The 20,372-nt window shown below is 51.9% G+C and overlaps 1 protein-coding gene across 1 annotated transcript; it reads left to right on the top strand.

Moving 5' to 3' along the window:
- The first annotated feature begins 4,657 nt into the window (after nt 1-4,657).
- RPN1 (ribophorin I) lies at nt 4,658-19,589 on the top strand. Its single transcript, XM_004581342.3, has 10 exons — nt 4,658-5,022; nt 6,387-6,451; nt 9,639-9,945; nt 12,015-12,224; nt 12,939-13,131; nt 15,521-15,620; nt 17,030-17,168; nt 17,344-17,463; nt 17,817-18,062; nt 19,020-19,589. The coding sequence occupies exons 1-10, from the start codon at nt 4,762-4,764 to the stop codon at nt 19,200-19,202; spliced, it is 1,824 nt and encodes a 607-aa protein (XP_004581399.2). The 5' UTR covers nt 4,658-4,761; the 3' UTR covers nt 19,203-19,589.
- The last annotated feature ends 783 nt before the right edge of the window (nt 19,590-20,372 follow it).

Raw genomic sequence — 20,372 nt, 5'->3', positions numbered from 1 at the left:
GGAGGAAGTTCCTGGCTCCTGGCTTCAGATTGGTGCAGCACCAATCATTGCAGTCACTTGGGGAGTGAATCATCGGACAGAGGATTTTTCTCTCTGTCTCTCCCTCTCTCTGTATATCTGACTTTGTGATAGAAATAAAATAAATATTTAAAAAAAAAGGTTTTGTGATTCTTGCTTTACAGAGAGGCCAAAAAAAAAAAAAAGTAACTTACTAAAGGATACACAATTAAAAGCTAACTTTTCACACACCATTGTGGACTCTGATAAAAACAATAACAAGTTGCAACAGGACTTACAGATTTCTAAAACTACCATAAAACCTCACGCAAAAACATGCACTACCGAACAAGTCAGGATTGCCCCTACACAGGAGCCGCTGATACTTACTGAGCACTAAGTATAGGCAAGAAACTTTGCGAAATCCTAATTCTATTACCATGTATAACTATCTGCTGTTGAAACTGTTCACTTGCCCAGAGCACACTGGAAAAGGTTCAATATTGGTGTGGATGTTGCAGTGTTGTGGGATAAGCCACAGCCTAGGCCACCTCTGTCCTACACCAGAGAGCCTGGCCAGAAGCAGAGGTGCGGGCTCGGCTTCTGCTCCAGTTTCATGCTGACGCACACCCTGCGAGGCAACAGGGGATGGCCAAGGTGCCTGTGTCCTTGTCACCCACCTGGGAGACAGGGAGGGAGTTCCTGAGGGTGAGGCCATCTAGGGAGTGAATTTGCAAAAGAAAGATTCCTGTTACTCTGCCCTCAGAATTAATAAATTTGTTTTTCCAGATTTACTTGTTTGTTTGAAAGGCTGAGTTACAAAGAAGGAGAGACAGATCTCCCACCTGCCGGTTCACTCCCTAAATGGCAAAACAGCCAGGGCTGGGTGGGCCAGGAGCTTCCTTGAGGCCTCCTGCAAGGATGCAGGAAGGAGCGCCCGGGTCACCTTCTGCTACTTGTCCAGGCGTACTAGCCAGGAAACGGACAGCAAGTGAGGCGGCCGGAATTCAACACAGCTTCCACGGAGGACGCCAGGGCTGCGTGCGGCAGTTCAGCTAGCCGTGCCACAACACCAGCAACCCCTTCCTTTTTTTTCCCCTAATTTTAATGCTCAGTATGGCCAATTACTTCATGATAGAAGTAACTTTGACACTTTACACCCAAATATGTGACTTTCAAAGTCTATACCAATTCTGAAAGCGCCACAACTTCGTTTTTTAAGCAGTGCCAACACCTTTCTGGATGATTCTAGGACAGAACTGGACTCGAACTCTAAGTCAGAGTTATCACCGTTTCCCATGAAGCTAACGCTAAAAGTACAAGCCACATCCACGAAGTGCATAGCAGCAAAATACTTATTGATCCACAAATATATCTTGAGTGTCACTGCTCACCTGCCAACCCTTCCCCAAAAGTACACCTAGTTACAGGAGGCCCTTGCAGACACCTGCAGCCCTTGTCTGAGAGCCTGGGATGAAATCTCATTACTCGCCTTTTTTTTTTTTTTTTAATTTAGCTCTAACTTTTATTTGAAAAGCAGAACTACAGAGGCAGGAGGGACTTCCACCCATGGTTCACTTCCCGAATGGTGGCAATGGCTGGTTGGAAGTTGGGAGCCAGGAGTTTCTTACGGGTCTCCACATGGGTGCAGGGACCCAAGCAGTTGGGCCATCCTCCACTGTCTTCTCAAGGCACCAGCAGGGAGGCTAGATGGGAAGTGGAGCAGCCAGGACTTGAACCAGCACCTGTGGGATGCTGGTGCTTCTGATGGAAGCTTAGCCTACTACACCACGATGCTGACCCCTCTCATCTCTCCTTTGGATCCTGTGTCCTGCTAAAGTGCTTGGGAAGCAGTGCTGATTCAAGAACTTGACAGCGATCTGGATTTAGCTCCCGGCTCCTGGGAGCGTATCAGCAGATGGATTATCTTTGTTTCACCCTTCTGCGGTTATTCTTTCCAGTCAAACTAAAAACGCCAACCAGCCCCCGCCCCTAACAAAATTCAGATGCTGCATCTAGCGTTCAAGGTGGCTCTCGCTGTTCTGGGCAATGGCATTCTTTGCAGCAAGCATTTGGCTACTCATCTTGCAATGTTTATCCTAATGAAATGGGAATCTCACGACTGCTTCAGGCCGTGGGCGGGAGGCTATTTCCTTTCCCGGTGTGCCCTTCTGCTTTTCTGACAAATCACCAAGCAATCCCTGCTGCGGGTTTTAAATCCCCGCAGCCTGCAGTGACCCCGATCTCCAGTCCCTCTTTAAGGTATTTCCTGCGCGCCTGAGGCAGGTCTCCGTGCTGTGCCCTGAGCGCCGCGTGCACCTCGCAGTCTGCAAGGAGAAACGAAAGGATCTCACAGCCTGAAAACAGGGAGACTCTGTGGAAGCCGGCTTAAGGCCAGCACGAAGCCCGCGCGCTGCTTTGCAGGAACATGGCCCCACTGCCTACGAAGGGGCTGTCCCCAAGCCCTCCCCTGAGGCCGAGGCGGGCTCCCTGCCCCACCCACACACCGGCGCCAGTCCGGCCGCCTCAGGGAGGGCCGCCACTTGCACTTCCGGCCGCCCACCGCGTGAGGAAAATGCCTGGGAAACTGAGTCACGAGCGGCCACCTCTGCCCTCAAGCTTGCCATGCTCCCCACAGTCACGGCCGTCTCCCCGCCTTTCGTGCTCACAGGAAGGCAGCCATCTTGTACGGCAAAGCCTTTTCGTTTCCGGAGCCGTCCGGCTGACGCGCCCAGCCAAGCTTCGAGCCAACATGGCGACTCCCGCGCCCTCTGGTGGCCGCGCCGTAGCACCACAAGCCGTCCGTCCTTCCAGGCCTGCTAGGGTCACGGGGAATCCCGCGAGACTTGGGCTCACTTCCTGATCCAGATGTGAGCCTGCGCGGTGAGAGGTGGCGTGGAGTGCGGAGGGGAGGGGGAGCCGTTGGGCGGAGGCGGGACTTGCGCCTGCGTACTTGGAGCTAGTGAAGCAGCCAGAAGGAAGAATGCCCGTAGTGCCTTCTTTGACCCAACCATTACAACCCTAACTGGTACTGTAGAGCCCAAATTTAACTCCAACAAAAAAAAGTCAATAGGATGCCTACAGACAAAAGACCTTATAAAATAAGGAGCGACAGAAGACCTTACAAGATAAAAAACTAGGAGCCGTTAAGTACTTTCCAAGAACTAGAAACAGTAAACTTCAGTTTCCCAAGTTTCTATTTTACAAAAAAAAAAATAAGTTTCCATTTCTCAGACATTGAGTCATTCTTAAAGACTGCTTTAAGCAAGGACAACTCCTATACCAATCATAACCTTGTGTGACTTAAAAGTGCCAATGAGATCCCTATAACTATACATCTGCTTCTATAACCCCGCTTCCTGCTTCCCATATCCTATAAAAAGACCCAGCTTGTGCAACTCGGCGCGACTCCTTACTCAATCAAGCGGGAGCGCCCATGAGCCCGTGTAAAATAAACCTTGCCTCATACGTAATTACATCTCTTAGTCTCCTGTCTCGTGTCTGCCAGAGGACTCCGTTTGTCGTGGGGCGAGGGGCCCCTGACCATCGCCCCCTCGGGTTTAACAGTACCTAGCCGTCTCCCTGCCAGCGCCTCAAACCCCTGGTAGAGACGGGACGAACGGCTCTGGGTTCCCGTCACAGGAGCTATCATCTGTTCTGGATTGAGTTACTGGGAATGGATAAATTTCACGTTAGTGTCAGCCACGTGCTGTCTTCACACGGCGACTAAGACAGGAGTGTTTGCTTTTCCATTTGTCAGTGACCGTGAGAGAAGCAGAAAGTAACCCGGCCAGGCAGGGTCACCAGAATGGGGATGGGAGGCCTTGACCTTGGATGCTACTGGTTGTGAAGAACGGAACAGCGATGGCCTAGCGGCTAAAGTCCTTGCCTTGAATGGGCCAGGATCCCATACGGCCACCGATTTGTATCCCGCCAGCTCCACTTCCCATCCAGCTCCCTGCTTGTGGCCTGGGAAAGCAGTCGAGGACGGCCCAAAGCCTTGGGTTCCTGCACCCGTGTGGGAGACCTGGAGGAGGTTCCTGGTTCCTGGCTTTGGATCGGCGCGCACCGGCCCGTTTCGCTCACTTGGGGAGTGAATCATCGGACGGAAGATCTTTCTCTCTGTCTCGCCTCCTCTATGAATATCTGCCTTTCTAATAAAAATAAATAAAATCTTAAAAAAAAAATTATAGTGGGGCCCAGCGCCGTGGCCCAGCGGCTAAAGTCCTCGCCTTGAATGCCCCGGGATCCCATATGGGTGCCGGTTCTAATCCCGGCAGCTCCACTTCCCATCCAGCTCCTGCTTGTGGCCTGGGAGAGCAGTCGAGGACAGCCGAAAGCTTTGGGACCCTGCACCTATGTGGGACACCCGGAGGAGGTTCCTGGCTCCTGGCTTCGGATTGGCGCAGCACTGGCCGTTGAGGCCACTTGGGGAGTGAACCATCAGACGGAAGATCTTCCTCTCTGTTTCCTCCTCCCTGTATATCTGTCCTTCCAATAAGAACAAACAAACAAATAAATAAATAAAAAAGAAAGAAAAAGCCAGGGCCTGTGGCAAGCACACCAAGGTCCCGAAACAAAAGCTCGGAGCAGCGCCTGCCGGCAGGTGCTCGGCGAACAGCCCGGTTGCCCTGGAGACGGGGTCCTTCGCCGCCGGGCGCCGCCATCTTGTGGCGCCAGCCAGCGCCCAATGAGCGGCTGCGTGGTGGCGGGAGGCGGGGAGGCGGCGGCCCAGGCCGTCCAGGCGCTGCCACTGTCCTGGTCATGGAGGCGCCCGCCGCCTGCTGGCTTTTGCTCCTGATCCTCGGGGCCTGCGCCCCAGGGTCCGGCAGCGCCTCTTCGGAGACACCGTCGCTCATCAATGAAGACGTGAAGCGCACGGTGGACTTGAGTAGCCACCTGGCCAAGGTGACCGCCGAGATCGTCCTGGCGCACCCGGGCGGCGGCTCCTCGTCTCGAGCCGCCTCCTTCCTCCTGGCTCTGGAGCCCGAGCTCGAGGCCCGCTTGGCTCACCTCGGTGTGCAGGTGAGTGCGGGTGGGACCGCGCCTCCAACCCCGACGGGCACTTCCTGCTCCCGGAGCGCTGATCGGCGTACCCTGATCGCGTCCCTCTCAGCCTCTGGGTGTGAGCCTGGGGTGGGTTGTTTGGGGGTGTCTGTGAAATGGTCCAGGACCCGCCAGAGGCCCGGGGGGCTGCCGGGACCCAAGTTCTCCCGCGGCCTGTGCGCGCACGCTGGGCTGACTCGGACACGTCAGCGTTAGCAGCTTCTGCGGGCCGCCGCTCTCGTGGGCAGCTGCTCGGGTCCGGCGGGCGACCCTCCCATGGGCTTGCCCTGAGCCTGGCAGCTGCTGGCCCCGCTCTGGCGTCCTGCGCCCAATCAGCTGCACCTCCAGTCTGCGACACTTAGGAGGGGTGCCTCGCAAGGTCCTGGCATGCACCCAGCTCTGTCGCCCATGTGGAGGACGAATAAATGTCTTCCAATGAATTTCGTTCCTCTAATTCAGTTTCTAGTCCAATGTAGGTACCTCCTGTTAGACTTCATCCACAAGAATCGGGTTTTGACAGGTTTCAAGTATTCAAGTTTGTATTCACTAGGAACTGTTGCAGAGAGCGAGAGCCATCTTCCATTCCCTGGTTCTCTCCCCAAAGGCTTGCAACAGGCAGGGTTGGGCCAGACAGAAGCTAGGAGCCCCTCTGCTGTTGCCACCCCTAAGGGGATTAGCAGGAAGTATTTATTTTCTGTGCACATTCATATCTGAACGTATATGAAGAAGACGACGCCCAGGAAGAAGCCTTTGAGAAGCATTTTGAGGCAACAGCACCCGTGGCATAGGGAAGCATGCCTCCACCTGAGAAGGCGGCTTCCTACATGAGCACTGGTTTGAATCCCGGCTCCTCCACTTCCAGTCCAGCTCCCTGCTGCTGTGCCTGGGAAGGCAGTGGAGGACGCCTAAGTGCTTGGGCCCCTGTACCTGCAGGAGAGACCCAGATGAGGCTCTTGGCTTCAGACCAGCCCAGCCCTGGCTGTTGAGACCATTTGAAGAGTTGACAGGCAGATGAAAGATTTTTCTTTCTCTCTCTTCTTCTCTTTCAAATGAAAATAGATAAATCTTTTTTGAAAAAAAGTATTTGCAAATCTGATCTATGTGTGTGTATTTGATGATTGAGGAAAACGCTGTATGTTTACAGAGCTTATACTGCCACTTAATCTTTGCAAAAGGAAGTCTTTGTGTTTCAGATACAAAAAAATGTTGCTGAAATCAACATTCAATCTTCAGAAAGTTCTGGTCATTTGAATAATTAATGTGGATATTCTGAAAAAGCTGGTTATTTGCTCACAATTTAGAAACCAAAAGGCACAGCAATAACCTGCCTTTCTTTGATGCAGGTGAAGGGAGAAGATGAGGAGGAAAACAATCTGGAAGTACGAGAAACCAAGATTAAGGGCAGAAGGTGAGTGGGCCCATAGCGGCTGGGTCTGCCATTCGTTGAACGTCGCCGTGTCAGGCCTGGGATCCGAGGTCAGGAGCGCTGCTCCGGGAGGGTCAGACTTGGAGTATTAGAGACTTATAACTTGCATACTAGGCAGCAGCAAGCCCCGGGCTGTAACGGACCCTGTGTTTCCTGACCACTGATGCTGACCTTGGAGTCCCTGGAGCAGTGGCACCTGCTGTTGCTAGGGTTACTTTCCATCCCTGAGCAAAGTCTCTGTAATCCACATAAGTGTAAGGATCCCCACCCCCTCCATCCCCTGCCCCAGTGGAGGGGGGACGACTCACTCTGTGAGCAAGCGGCTTCTCCCCCAGGGGCAGGGAGTCCTCTCCCTCCCCAGCCCCCCATGCTCGCAGGCCTTTGGGGGAGATTGAACCCTGTGGAGCTGGGCCTGGGCTGCGGCCAGTCACAGCCCCCAGCATGGGGCCTGGCCTTAGTGGTTTGATTTTAAAATAATTAAGAATATTTGTCAAATACACATAAAAGGCAGGACAAATTATATAAAGCTGTCCTGTGAGCCAGCTTCAAAGGCTACCAGTGTTTTGCATGGTATGCATAAGGCATGGAAACACTAGTTGAACAGATGAGGTGGAGGAAGAAAAGAAGGGGGGGGAGAGAGAGAGAGAGTGAGCAAGCGGAAGAAAGAAATCTTGCATTCCCTGGTTCACTTTGCAAATGTTCAACAGCCAGGGCTGGGCCAGGATGAAGCTGGGAGTCACTCTCAGGTAGGAAGACAAGAACCTGTGTAGGTAAGAAAAGAAAAAGCAAAAAGAAAGTTCCTGTAACTGAACGAAGGAAGGAACCTGGACATATGAGAAGTGTGTGCATGTAAAGTAGCCTGGCATTTGCATTATGAGATGCCGAAACTGGATGGCGTGTTGCAAGCTGTGGCTTGCTGTATTGGACTAAGGGGCCCATTTTAACGTATGAGTGCCTTGATTTTTCTGTCTCAGCCTCAGAGTGCATGAAATAGGCAGCTCGCTAGACCTAAGGATATTGGGCCTGAGGGTCAGCCTTCAATAAGTGGCTATTAAAATTCCTTCCCTTGGTAAACACAGGAGATTTGTCCCCCTATTGGAGGCTGTTTGAGGATCCAGTCTGTTTATGGTTCTGGCTTTGTGTGTGTTTTTGTTTGTTTTGTTTAAGACTTTTTTTTAAGAGGCAGAAGGTCAAAGGGAGAGACAGAAGAACTTCCATCTGCTGGTTCATTCCCAAAGTGGTTGCAATGGCCAGAGCTGGGCTGGTGCGAAGCTAGGAGGCCACAAGCTTCTTCTGGGTCTCCCACATGGGTGTAAGGACCCAGGGACTTGGGCCATCCTCCCCTGCTTTCCCAGGTCTTTAGCAGGAAGTTGAGTGAGAAGTGTAACAGCCTGAACTTGAACCGGTGCCCACGTGGGATGCTAGCACTGTGGGTAGCCTGCTGTGCAGTGAAGCCAGCCCCAGATGGACGAGGTTTTAACGTTAGGGAATTGGGATCATGAATGTTGAATTGTCTGTGGAATAGTCAGTGGAGTTGGCTCATGATCTGGAAAGTTAAGATTACAGCCCAAGACGAGAAGTAGATTTGGGACTTGGAAAGCTAAGATTTAGAGGAGATACAGGATTTGTTTTATTTTGAGTAGAAGTAAGATACAGAGTTCTGTAAGGTTGTAGTGGGAGAAGTGATCTGTTTTAGCCTTTAAGGACACACACTGTGGGAACATGGCTTTCAGTAAGGATTTCTGAATCTACCAAAAATTGGTCTCCTGGCCTAGAACTCAGATTTGTTTTAAGATTTATTTATTTTTATTGGAAAGGCGGATATACAGAGAAGAGGAGAGAGAGGAAAATCTTCTGTCTGATGGTTTACTCCCCAGGTGGCTACAATGGCTGGGCTTAGCCAATCTGAAGCCAGGAGCCAGGAGCTTCCTCTGGGTCTCCCACACAGGTGCAGGGTCCCAAAGCTTTGGGCCGTCCTCAACTGCATTCCCAGGCCACAAGCAGGAAGCTGGATGGGAAGTGGGGCTGCCGGGATTAGAACTGGTGACCATACGGGATCCCAGAGCATTCAAAGCGAGGATTTTAACCACTACTCTATCGCACCAGGCCCTCAGATTTGTTTTTATTTAATACCTACAAATTTAGCTTTGAGACTAGTTAGTAGCTTCATGTTTTTATGATTATTAGAATGATAAACTCATTTTAAATTGGAAAATAAGATAACAAAATGAAGCTGTCCTCTCACTCCGAGACAGTTACCATTCTGTAGGGGCAAACACGAGGCCTGGACGTTTGGCCAGCAGTGAAGATGCTTACCGAGCTGCCAAGGCGGGGTGCGTGGACTCAGTGTCTTGCCCCAGCTCCTCATTCCAGCCTTCTGCTAGTTCAGCCCCTGGGAAGCAGTGGTGGTGGCTCCAGTGACTGCGTGCCCTGGGCCTGTGCGGGGCCCTCAGTTGCATTTCCGGCCCGTCCCTGGCTGTTGCAGGCATGTGGCGAGGGAACCAGCGGATGACACGTTGTTTTCTCTGCTACCTCTCCGCCTCTCCAATGAATAAATACAAATGAAAGTAAGAAATTACAAAAGAAAATTTTGAATGTGCCACATTTTGTTGCATTCTAGGTGGACATCTTCCTGTGTCAGTATGGCTCTGTTTAGATCCAAAAGTTTTTCTTTTCCAATTAATGAATTTGGAAAAAAAAAAAAAACAAACTACAGAGATTTGCTAGTTCATCCCAGAAGAAGCCAACAACAGCCAGGAACTTCAAACTCCACGTGGGTTTCCCCGTGGGGGGCAGGCACTGCAGTGCTTGAACGCATCTGTTGCGGCCTTCCAGAGCGCGCATCAGCAGGATGCTCCAGTTTGAAGTGGGGCTGGGACTCCAACCTAGGAACTGTGTAGGGGAGGCAGGCATCGCAGGTGGCACCAAACGTTTGTCCCTCAGGTGCGCCTCAGTGACTGCCCATGTCATGCTGTGTGGCTGTGCTAGACTGTGTTAACTGTTAGCCTCACGGATGTCGAGTTAGCTCTGTGCTCATTTACCAGGACGTTTGCCTTGAAAGACCTGACAGAGTACAGGTGGTTTCTTCAACTTACTGGACTTTGAACTGTTGGCTCCGTGTTTCGTTTCCTTAATGTCTATTAATTCTCTTGCCTCATTATTCCAATAGTGGTAGATTCTTCACCGTCAAGCTCCCAGTCGCCCTGGATCCTGGGGCCAAGGTTTCAGTTGTGGTGGAAACAGTCTACACCCATGTGCTTCAGCCATATCCAACTCAGATCACCCAATCTGAGAAGCAGTTTGTGGTGTTTGAGGGCAACCATTATTTCTACTCTCCTTATCCAACAAAGACACAAACCATGCGTGTGAAGCTTGCCTCCCGGAACGTGGAAAGCTACACCAAGCTGGGAAACCCCACGCGCTCAGAGGACCTCCTGGACTATGGTCCTTTCAAAGACATCCCTGCCTACAGTCAGGTGGGTTGTGGGGGACTGACCGCCCTCTCTGGCTGCTTCGAGCAGCGACCTGCGGACTGATCCCTGGTTGGGAGGCTGCTGTGGTCTTGTGGAGAGTGGGTAAAGTCTGAAATAATTTTGGGATCATTTTTGTAGGATTTTTGATGTTGTTAATTTCAGAGGTCGATACAGACATACCTTCCATCTGTTGGTTCACTGCCCAAATGCCAGCTGTAGTCAGAGCCTGCAGATTCAGTCTGGGTCTCCCTGAGGGTGATGGGGACCCAGGTACCTGGGCTGTTATCCGCTGCTCCCCGGCTGCACATTAGCAGGACGATAGAACCAGAAATGGTGTAAGCAGAACTCAAGCCCAGCACTGCAGCCTGGGATGCAGGGGCTTAATTGCTGTGCCAAATGGCCACCCCTTAAGAACTGTTTTTTTAGCCTAACTTTTGAATGTGAATAAGTGAACAGGATTCCATGGTTTGAGTTACATAACAAAGACTATCCAGTGGGGCCAGCATTGTGGTTGAACAGTTAAAGCTGCTGTCTGCAACGCCCGCATCGCATGAGCGCTCATTTGTGTCCTGGTTGTTTCCAGCGACATGCTTGGACCCCTGCCTCACACATGGGCGAGCTGCAGAAGCTGTTGGCGCCTGGCTTGTGTCTAGCATCATGCCAACCGTTGGACCCTAGCGCCGTGTAGCCAGGCACGGTGCTAGCCGTTTAGCCATTTGGGCAGTTAAGTAGTCAGTCTGTCAGGCTTTTTCCCTCATCTTGGCTTTTCTGCCTTTCAGATAAATAAGCATATACTTCAAAAAGAGAAAGTGCTTATTGATTTCAAAGGTAGAGTTACAAAGGGGGTTAATATACAGACAGAGATACAGACACTCCCCAGGCGGCTGCAACAGCCAGGGCCGGGCCAGGCTGAAGCCAGCAGCTAGGAGCTGCTTCCAGGTCTCCCACGTAGGTGCAGGGGTCTAAGCACTTGAAACATCGTCTGCTGCTTTCCTAGGTGATTAGCAGGGAGCTGGACTGTAAGTGCAGCTGCTGGGACATGAATTGGTGCCCATATAGGATACTGGCGTCACAAGCTGCGCCTTGATCCACTACACCATGCTGACTCCATAAAAAAACGTTTTTTTAAGATTTATTTTATTTTTATTGGAAAGTCAGATACACAGAGAGGAAGGATCTTCCATCTGAGGATTCATTCCCTAAGTGGCTGCAATGGCCGAACTGAGCCAACCTGAAGCCAGGAGCCAGGACCCTCTTCCAGGTCTCTGACGTGGATGCAGAGTCCCTAGGCTTTGGGCCGTCCTCAAATGCTTTCCCAGGCCACAAGCAGGGAGCTGGAAGGGAATTGGGGCTGCAGGGATTAGAAATGGCACCCATATGTGATCCCGGTGTGTGCAAGGCGAGGAAGGACTTTAGCCGCTAGGCTACCACGCCGAGCCCATAAAAAAATCTTCATATATATATATGTGTATATATATGTATATATATATATATATATATATATACACACATACACTAGGGGGCCCATTGCAATGACTCAGTGGCTAAATCCTTACGTGTGTGTGTGTGTAAATTAAAGCCTGGCACAATAGCTTGATTGGTTAATCCTCCTCCCTTACAAGCCCCAGGATCCCATGTGGGTGCTGGCTCCTGCCCTGGCTGCTCCACTTCTGCTCTGTTTCCCTGCTTGTGTCCTGGAATGGCAACGGAAGATGGCCCAAAGCCATCGTACACCGGTGTGGGAGACCCAGAAGTGGCTCCTGGCTCCTGGCTGCAGATAGGCTCCAGCTCCAGCTGCTGTGGGCACTTGGGGAATGAACCAGCAGATAGAAGATCTTTTTCTCCATTTCTCCTTCTCTCTGTAAATTTGCCTTTCCAATAAAAGATCAAATAAGTGCTTTATATGTATATACAATTTTTCCCCAAGGCTGTAAAATATCCCAGTTAAATAACATTTGGACATGTTGATATATCAGCTAATGATCATCTAATCATTGTGTGCTGAAGTGCAGGTGTGTCTGAAGAGTTGGATTTGCACTAGGCTGAGAAGTGCCTGTCTCCTTCCTCCGCAGGATACGTTTAAAGTACACTACGAGAACAACAGCCCCTTCCTGACCATCACCACCATGGCCCGAGTCATCGAGGTTTCTCACTGGGGGAATATTGCTGTGGAAGAAAACGTGGACCTGAAGCACACGGGCGCGGTGCTCAAGGGGCCCTTCTCGCGCTACGATTACCAGCGGCAGCCGGACAGCGGCATCTCCTCCATCCGCTCCTTCAAGGTATGCCCGCTTGGCTGGCAGTGTGGCACAGGCACGGCTTTGTCCTTCACCTTTGCACTGGGAACTAGCTAAATACAGGTAGGGACTGACTGATAGTTTTAAATAATTGAATCATAGTCATATGAAAATGACAGAACTTTTAAAAAATAAAAATCTCCCCTTTATGGAAGTGAACCCTGTTTTTAAGAGAAACTTTGCGCAGAAAAAAAGGAAAAATGTATTCACAGCGCTCAAACAGAAGCACGGCGTGATGGTATTGCATGTGCAGCTGTATGTTTGTGTGACAGTGGAATCTTACATACATATTCATGTGCTGACGTGTTGGGGAGGGCTCACTGTGTGAAGAGAGGAGTTACATTCCTTCTTCCTCATTGTCAAAGCAGGTGCCAAGCTGGAAGCTGCTGTAAACGCTGTTAGGTGGAGCAACCCCAACCCTGCCACCTAACTCATGCAATTCTGCAGTGTGGTTTGCAAGATCATTTCTGTCTTGCTCTGTATTCACAATTCTCTTCATTATTTACTGGTCCGAATGAGTTGGCTGCTTAGCACCCTTGATTTAGTAGCTGTAGTCGACCCTTTGGGGGGCAGGTTAGGCTTTCTGGTTGTTTCTGGTTTGGGCAGTCATACAGATCTGGGTGCACAACGCGTTGTCCGCCTTCCGGGGGCCCTCCAGGGAGGCTGTGCATCCTTAGAGGGGTGCCCGCTGTCTTGCAGACCATCCTCCCTGCCGCCGCTCAGGATGTTTACTACCGCGATGAGATCGGCAACGTGTCCACCAGCCACCTCCTCATTTTGGATGACTCCGTAGAGATGGAAATCCGGCCCCGCTTCCCTCTCTTTGGCGGGTGGAAGACGCATTATATTGTCGGCTACAACCTCCCCAGCTATGAATACCTCTACAATCTGGGTCAGTCATCAATAGTAAGAAGACACTAACTTCATCTTTACAGTTTTGGCATTCCCAGCCTCAGTCCCTCTCCCCCTGTCCCCCCAAATAATACAGCTGCTAGTCCTTATGGATGGACAAAGTGTCTGCCACTGTCATTCTTGGGTAAGGCTGGGATGTCAGGAACTTTTTTTCAAGGCAGAGCGATGAAAAAAATGTTTTCCGCAGCAGCTAGGGTGAGGCGAGGGTGCAGCTGTTCAGGGACCCGGGTAGCCTGACCAGCTTCTTCACTGCTAGGCCAAACACCTGTCCCTGGTTCTCTCTCTCTCTCTCTCTCTTTTAAAGATTTATTTATTTGAAGGGCAGAATTCCCTCTGAAATGGCTGCAACGCCCAATGCTGAGCCATGCCCAGACCGAGCTTCTTCCCAGTCCCCCTTGAGCCATCCTCCATTCCCTTCCCAGGAGCATTAGGAAGGAGTTAGATTAAAGTGGAACAGTCAGGATTTAAACCAGCATTTGTATGGGATGCCAGCATCACAAGTGACAATTTTATCTGTTGCACACATAATTTTTGTTTTTTAAGATTTATTTTATTTTTATTACAAAGTCAGATATACTGAGAGGAGGAGAGATAGAGAGGAAGTGGAGCTGCCGGGATTAGAACCAGCGGCCATATGGGATCAAGGCGAGGACCTTAGCCACCAGGCCACGCTGCCGAGCCCCACACACATAATTTTTAAAGTGCATGTTATTGGGGCTGGTGTCCTGTAAAGCAGCGTTACCTGCTACACCATGGCACCAGCCCCCCTGTGGGCACTAGTTCATGTCCCTGTCACTCCACTTCCAATCCAGATCCCTGCTTAAGGCCTGGGACAAGCATCGGAAGATCGGCCAGGATGGTTCCTGTCATCTATGTCATTAGACCTGGATGGAGCTCCTGGTTTGGGTCTGGCCCTGCCCTGGCCATTGTGGCCATTTGGAGAGTGAACCAGCAGATGAAAGCCTTCAGACTTCTCTGTCTCCCCTTCTTCACTCCAACTTGGCCCTTCTAGGAAATCAAAACAAGTCTTTACAATGACACACACACTGTCTTCTAAGAGGGCATCCCGGGATCGGTGTGGTGGCTTAGCACATTCATCCTCCATCTGCAGCTTCAGTGTCCCACATGGGTGCTGATTCAAATCCCAGCTGCCCCACTTCCAATCCAGCTCCTTGTTAATGGCCTGGGAAAGCAGTGGAGGATGACCAAAGGCCTTAGGCACCTGCATACCCGTGTGGGAGATCCAGAAAAAGTTCCTGGATCCCAGCTTTGAACCAACCATTGTGAGCACTGGGGGAGTGACCTAGCGAATGGAAGATCTCTGTTTCTCTCTGAAACTCTGACTTTTAAGTAAAATAAATCAGTCTTTGAAAATCAAAAGTGAGGGCATCCTTACACTTACCTTTTGCTCATTTTTAGTGTGTACTTTAGAAGAAGATCTGATTTGGGATGGATTTTGGTACCTTTTAGATCTTTGTGGTTTTACTCAAGTACCAAACAGCACATGGCTCCCTGAGTGAGGCTTGGCCCTGTCGTGCTGCACGCGGACTCCGCTCCGCATCCTCTCACTGCAGGGCACTGTCCGGAAGGGGGTTCTGTTAGAACCTTCTAGACCACACAAGTTCCTACAGGCGCACTGGCCTGCAAGGCAGGACACAACTCCTTGGTTCGTGTCTCGCTGCCCACCTTGGCTGCCCTGACATCCAGGACAGGCCTGCTGTCTCTTGGGGTCCTTCAGTCCTCAGCCTTCCTGCTGCACTGTCCATCACTTGCAGGGCCTGTGGCCTGACCGGCTGTCCCCTGACCCCTTGGGCTGTGGACGTTGTGGCGATGCCCTGTTACTTAGTTTTGTTGGAAACACAGCCTGTGCACTTTACTGCAGAGTTGTCCTTGTGGGAAATTGGAGCAGCTCCAGAATGTCAGCTATGCCACCTTCTGTGTCGTGCTAGGGTCTGCTGGTCCACTGAGTTATTTTCTCACACACACACACACCGAGTGTGTGTAAGAGAGAGGATGATAGAGTTACTTTGATCGGCTGCTTGACTCTCCAAATGCCTGCCACGTCACAGATGGGCCAGGTTGATAGCAGGAGCCCAGAAGTCTCTGTGTCTCCCAGGGGATGACAGGGACCTGGTGACCTGAGCCTTCAGGAAGCTGGATGGGTAGTGGAGTAGCTAGGAGTTGAACCAGATACCCTGAGAAGGCACATAGGCATCATAGCCATGCCGTGCAGTGCTGTGCCACAGCGCCCATCCCAAGGATGGTGTCCCTGCCTTCTGTGGGAGGCGAGCACTCCCCTGGCCCTGTGCTGCTGCCCTGCTGCCCTGCCTTGTGTCGTCACGTTGTTGTGTGGCCTGTTTGACCCTCAGGTGACCAGTATGCCCTGAAGATGAGGTTTGTGGACCACGTGTTTGACGAGCAGGTGATAGATTCTCTGACTGTGAAGATCATCTTGCCCGAAGGAGCCAAGTGAGTGCCAGTGTTTCTTCCTCTGCACCCCATCGCTCCCCTGGGACCTCTCCATGGGCACCTATACCCTCTGCACTGGGAAGCCCACAGGGAACCTTCTGGTGAAGGCACGGCCTAAGTTAGGCTGAAATGGAGACATGTGGTTTACTTCTGGTATCTTCATGTGACAGGCTTCAGATCCGAAGTCTTCAACAAGCCAGAGCGGTGGCCTGTGATAAAGCAGTAGGAAGGAGTGCACCCTGGGGCACCCTGTGCAGGGCTGGCAGACTGTGGAAGAATGCATTGTGCCTCTATTTTCCCTGGGCTTTGTCAGGCCAGAAAAGGATCGGTCCAGATGGCATAGCAAGGTTCCATGAGTTCAAACAGTAGAGACTGCCTTTGCTCATTTCAAGAGATTGTATTTGGAAGGTGAAGGCTGTATCATAGAGTGACAGAAGTTCAGAAACCAGGCTTTGGAAAGGAGGAGCTAAGCCTTGCAGGATCCCAGTGCAGGAAGAGGTGGGCACGCACAGCGCAGCTGCCCTGAGTGCAGACACTTGTCTGTGGCCTGTGTGTTTTATAGATGATGTTGCAGAGGGGGCGTCTCCCTGGCTCACGCATCTGCTCTTCTCACCCAGATGGCATGCACTTTGATTGTTCTTTTCTTTTTTGGGGGGGAGGGGGAGTCAGATACACAGAGAGGAAGATCTTCCATCTGTTGATTCACTCCCCAAGTGGCAGCAACGGCCGGAGCTGTGCCGATCTGAAGTCAGGAGCCCGGAGCCTCTTCTGGGTCTCCCATGCAGGTGCAGCGTCCCAAGGCCATGGGCTGTCTTCGACTGCTTTCCTAGGCCACAGAGAGCTGGATGGGAAGCAGGGCTGCCAGGATTAGAACCGGTGCCCATATGGGATCCTGGCGCGTGCAAGGCAAGGACTTTAGCTGCTAGACTACCGCACTGGGCCCTGATTGTTCTTTCTGGGGAGAACATTCCATGGGGGAAGAATAGCTCCTCCAAGCAAACTTAAGGTATGTTCTTGACCAGAAGGGACAGGGGCCTAGACAGAAAAACAATCCAGGTCACCAGCCCTTGGACGCAGCTGTCATTCATGGCTGGAGAAAGAGCCTTTGAAATAACTCCTGAGGGTCTCTTCAGATCCCAGGAGACTTTCTGGGTAGAATGCCCAGGTGGAGTCAGCAGGGTGACTCGGATGGGCTGATAGCTTGTCCACAGCTGAGTGGAGGGCGGCCGAGCCAGCTGCTGGCTTAGCCGGAGCTGCTGTCATTCTCAGCACTGCGCAGTGGCAATCAGGAAAACCAGCAGGGAAGCCGAGTGGAAGGGTGGGACCTCTGTGACCTCACAGTTCTCTGTGCTACCACCTGGCTTGTCAGGGCGCTCGGCTGAGGCTCTCTTGTTCCCACTGGCCTCTAGGAACATCCAAGTTGACAGTCCCTACGAGATCAGCCGTTCCCCAGATGAGTTGCACTACACCTACCTGGACACATTTGGCCGCCCTGTGATTGTGGCTTACAAGAAAAACCTGGTGGAACAGCACATTCAGGACATCGTGGTGAGTGGCTGCCCTGTCGGCCTCCGGGCCTTCCTGCTCAGAGAACACAGGGCTGCGGACCTTCCTTTCGTCCTGGCCTGTAGCTGCCTCTGGCTGGGCCACGCAGTGCCTGGGAAGGCTGGCTTCCTGTGTCCCTGCAGCGCAGGGCAGTGCTGTCTTGGTTCTCCTCCCGCAGGTCCACTACACGTTCAACAAGGTGCTCATGCTGCAGGAGCCCCTGCTGGTGGTGGCGGCCTTCTACATCCTCTTCTTCACCGTCATCATCTACGTCCGCCTGGACTTTTCCATCACCAAGGTACCCTCGGGGGTGACCTCTGACCCTGGCCAGCCAGCCTGTGGTGCCGTGGGCAATAGTTCTCACTGTGGCCTCTGCTAAGTCTCACTGGAGAAGTGCTGGCATTTGTCTCTGGTCACCAGTTCATGCCATTCCTGTCCTTGTTCATACTTATCCTCCTGTCCTACCAGACTCACGAAGCGGCAGCCTCACCTTGATGTCCCTGTCTGGCCCAGATTAAATGTCAGCAGGGGTTGATTTTTGCCTGTAAGATGGTGCCTCTTGTCTGGCTGCTGCTGGAGGGTGTTCTTTGGGAGACAGAAGGCTCAAGCCTGGGTGTCTTCACACACGGTAACAACATCTCCCTCCTCCAGGATCCGGCCGCAGAAGCACGAATGAAAGTGGCTTGCATCACAGAGCAGGTCTTGACCCTGGTCAACAAGAGGATAGGCCTCTACCGCCACTTTGATGAGACCATTAATAGGTACAAGCAGTCCCGGGATGTCTCCACCCTCAATAGCGGCAAGAAGAGCCTGGAAACGGAACACAAGGCCTTGACCAGTGAGATCGCACTGCTGCAGTCCAGGCTGAAGACAGAGGGCTCCGACCTGTGTGACAGGGTAAGCGTCCGGCATCGTGGGGTCACGAGGTTCGGGGCTCACGTTAGGGGCGCGCACATGTGTGTCCCAAGCACCGCTTCCCTGCTCCGTCAGGTTAAAACCGGGCAGCCAGCCACAGGTGATCACTCAGTGCTTGCAGCTCTTAAAGTGGAACCCAAAGTTTTGGTGTCTACGTTGTGAGCTGGGTTTAGATGGGGCTAAGTAGCACAGTCTGTGTACTGGGCCAGTGCTGGGAGCACCTGCTTCCTTGCCTGTAGGCCAGGTAGCATTAGGCCTCAGGGTGCTGTAAGAACTCAGGCTCCAGGCAAAGGCTCTGATTCAGCCTGGAGTTCTGGGTGAGTTACTTATCTTCAAGCCTGCTCATCTGGAAGATGGGGACGCCAGTAGTATTTCAGTGAGAACCTGAGATGAATTTAGCACATGTGACATGCAGAGTCATCTGATGCATGCTGTGAGGACAGTGACATCTTCACAGAGGTGCCCCTCAGCGTCCCCAATTCCCTGTCCCTCCTGGTGCCCCCTCTCAGTCTCCCACATTAGTTTTCCTAAGCACCTGCCACTTCCTGGACCTGTGCTTGGTCACGTGGTTCTGTGTTTATCGTCAGCTTCATGAGGGCACCAGGCCTATTAGCTGCAGGGAGAGATGGTGCATCCACCAGGAGCCGACGGTGCCAGGACACTGTCCCCATGGGGTCCCGTGTGTTGTGCTCAGTCCTAGAACCCTGTCCTGATGTGGCCTGGGGTGGTGGAAGGGCTTTAAGGAACAGTTTGCAGGTTGGGAGCCCAGGCTTCTCCTCCTCCCCAGCCAGCTGCTCTGCCCCAGGCGGGGGCGCTGTGTTGCTGGCTGCACTTGGGCCTGGTTTCTATGTACTCCAGGGTGATGGGGGGACAGTGGGGATGCTGAAGGGCTGGAGTGGACGGTCACTCTCCAGTGCTGCCCTGCTGCTGCCTCGCTAGGTGAGTGAAGTGCAGAAGCTGGACGCACAGGTGAAGGAGCTGGTGCTGAGGTCGGCGGTGGAAGCGGAGCGCCTGGTGGCCGGCAAGCTCAAGAAGGACACCTACGTCGACAATGAGAAGCTCATCTCGGGAAAGCGTCAGGAGCTGGTCACCAAGATCGACCACATCTTGGATGCTCTGTAGGCCCCGCCCACGGTGCTGCTGCTGGGCCCGGGGAGGGCAGGCAGTGCGGGGAGGCTGGCCCCGGCTACAGCTGCAATGTGCAGAAGGCTTTCAGGGCAGAAGCCAGGCAGCAGAAGGAACCTGGTTCTTACTATTTTTTTTTTTAAGTTGTTAAACCCAAGTCCCTTTATAACAGAGTATCTTTGTGTTTTGAACAAAGAAATTTTCAACAGTTGACTTGTATTGTTTGATTCTGAAGCCTGGGGTATTTTTTCCCCCCTAAGTCTGTAAGCACCCTGCTTCATGCCCTTCCTGATGTCTGGATATTCTGTGAGTGTATGAGCTTTTTTAAAGGCGTGTGTGACCACATGGAAATAAAGTAGGACTTGAAATTCTTTCCTAACTGCATTCTTCGCTTTGGATATAATATTTGGTTATCAAGTGCTTTATATACAATAAATAATGTATTTGTTCCTCAGATCAAACTTGCAAAGCAAGTATTTACATTTTACAAACTAGAACATGGAGGAGCCAGTGCTGCAGTGTGGTGGGCAGAGCTGCCACCTGCAGTGCTGGCATCCCTTATGGGTGCCTGTTCAAGTCCCAGCTGCTGCACTTCGATCCAGTTCCCTGCCAATGCCCTTGGGGAAGCAGTGGAAGATGGGTGCTCCGACCACTGCACTCATGGCAAGGGCCTGGGTGTGGATCCTGCCTGCTGGCTTTGGATTGGCCCGGCTACAGATATTTGGGGACCGAACCAGCAGATGGAAGACTCTAACTCTGCCTTTCAGATAAATAAACAAATCTTTAAAAATAAACAAAACAAAATCATCAAGGTATCCCAATGGGAGCACTAGCGCGCACAAGTACAGTGGGCAAGGTGAAGTGGCTTCCGCAAGCTCACAACGCAAAGGAGTGATGGAGCCTGCGTTCTTGCAAATCTTTCAGTGTATTTATTCACTGACTGGCAGTGAGGGATGGAGATCGTCCACTGACTGGTTTGCTCTCCAGATCCCTGCACCAGCTGGGGTTGAGCCACTGAGGTCAGCAGCCAGGCATGGGGATGGCACTTGGGCCACCACCTGCTGCCTCCCAGGCACACAGGCAGGCAGCCGGATTGGAGGCAGAGCTGGGACTAGATCCAGGACACTGCTAGGAAATGCAGGTTTCCCAACTGATTTAACGCCCTGC

Source organism: Ochotona princeps, chromosome 21 (genome assembly GCF_030435755.1).
Source record: "Ochotona princeps isolate mOchPri1 chromosome 21, mOchPri1.hap1, whole genome shotgun sequence".
Classification (NCBI taxonomy): domain Eukaryota; kingdom Metazoa; phylum Chordata; class Mammalia; order Lagomorpha; family Ochotonidae; genus Ochotona; species Ochotona princeps.
The sequence above is the reverse complement of the archived record's forward strand: the minus strand, read 5'-3'. Positions and strand labels throughout refer to the sequence as shown.

What these genes read in the sequence shown, in the direction of transcription:
- RPN1 (XM_004581342.3), top strand. Translation starts at nt 4,762, where the DNA reads ATGGAGGCGCCCGCCGCCTGCTGGCTTTTGCTCCTGATCCTCGGGGCC. An exon ending in ACATCCCTGCCTACAGTCAG is followed by an intron (nt 9,946 to 12,014) that starts GTGGGTTGTGGG and finishes CTTCCTCCGCAG; the next exon opens with GATACGTTTAAAGTACACTA. An exon ending in GCTCCGACCTGTGTGACAGG is followed by an intron (nt 18,063 to 19,019) that starts GTAAGCGTCCGG and finishes CTGCCTCGCTAG; the next exon opens with GTGAGTGAAGTGCAGAAGCT.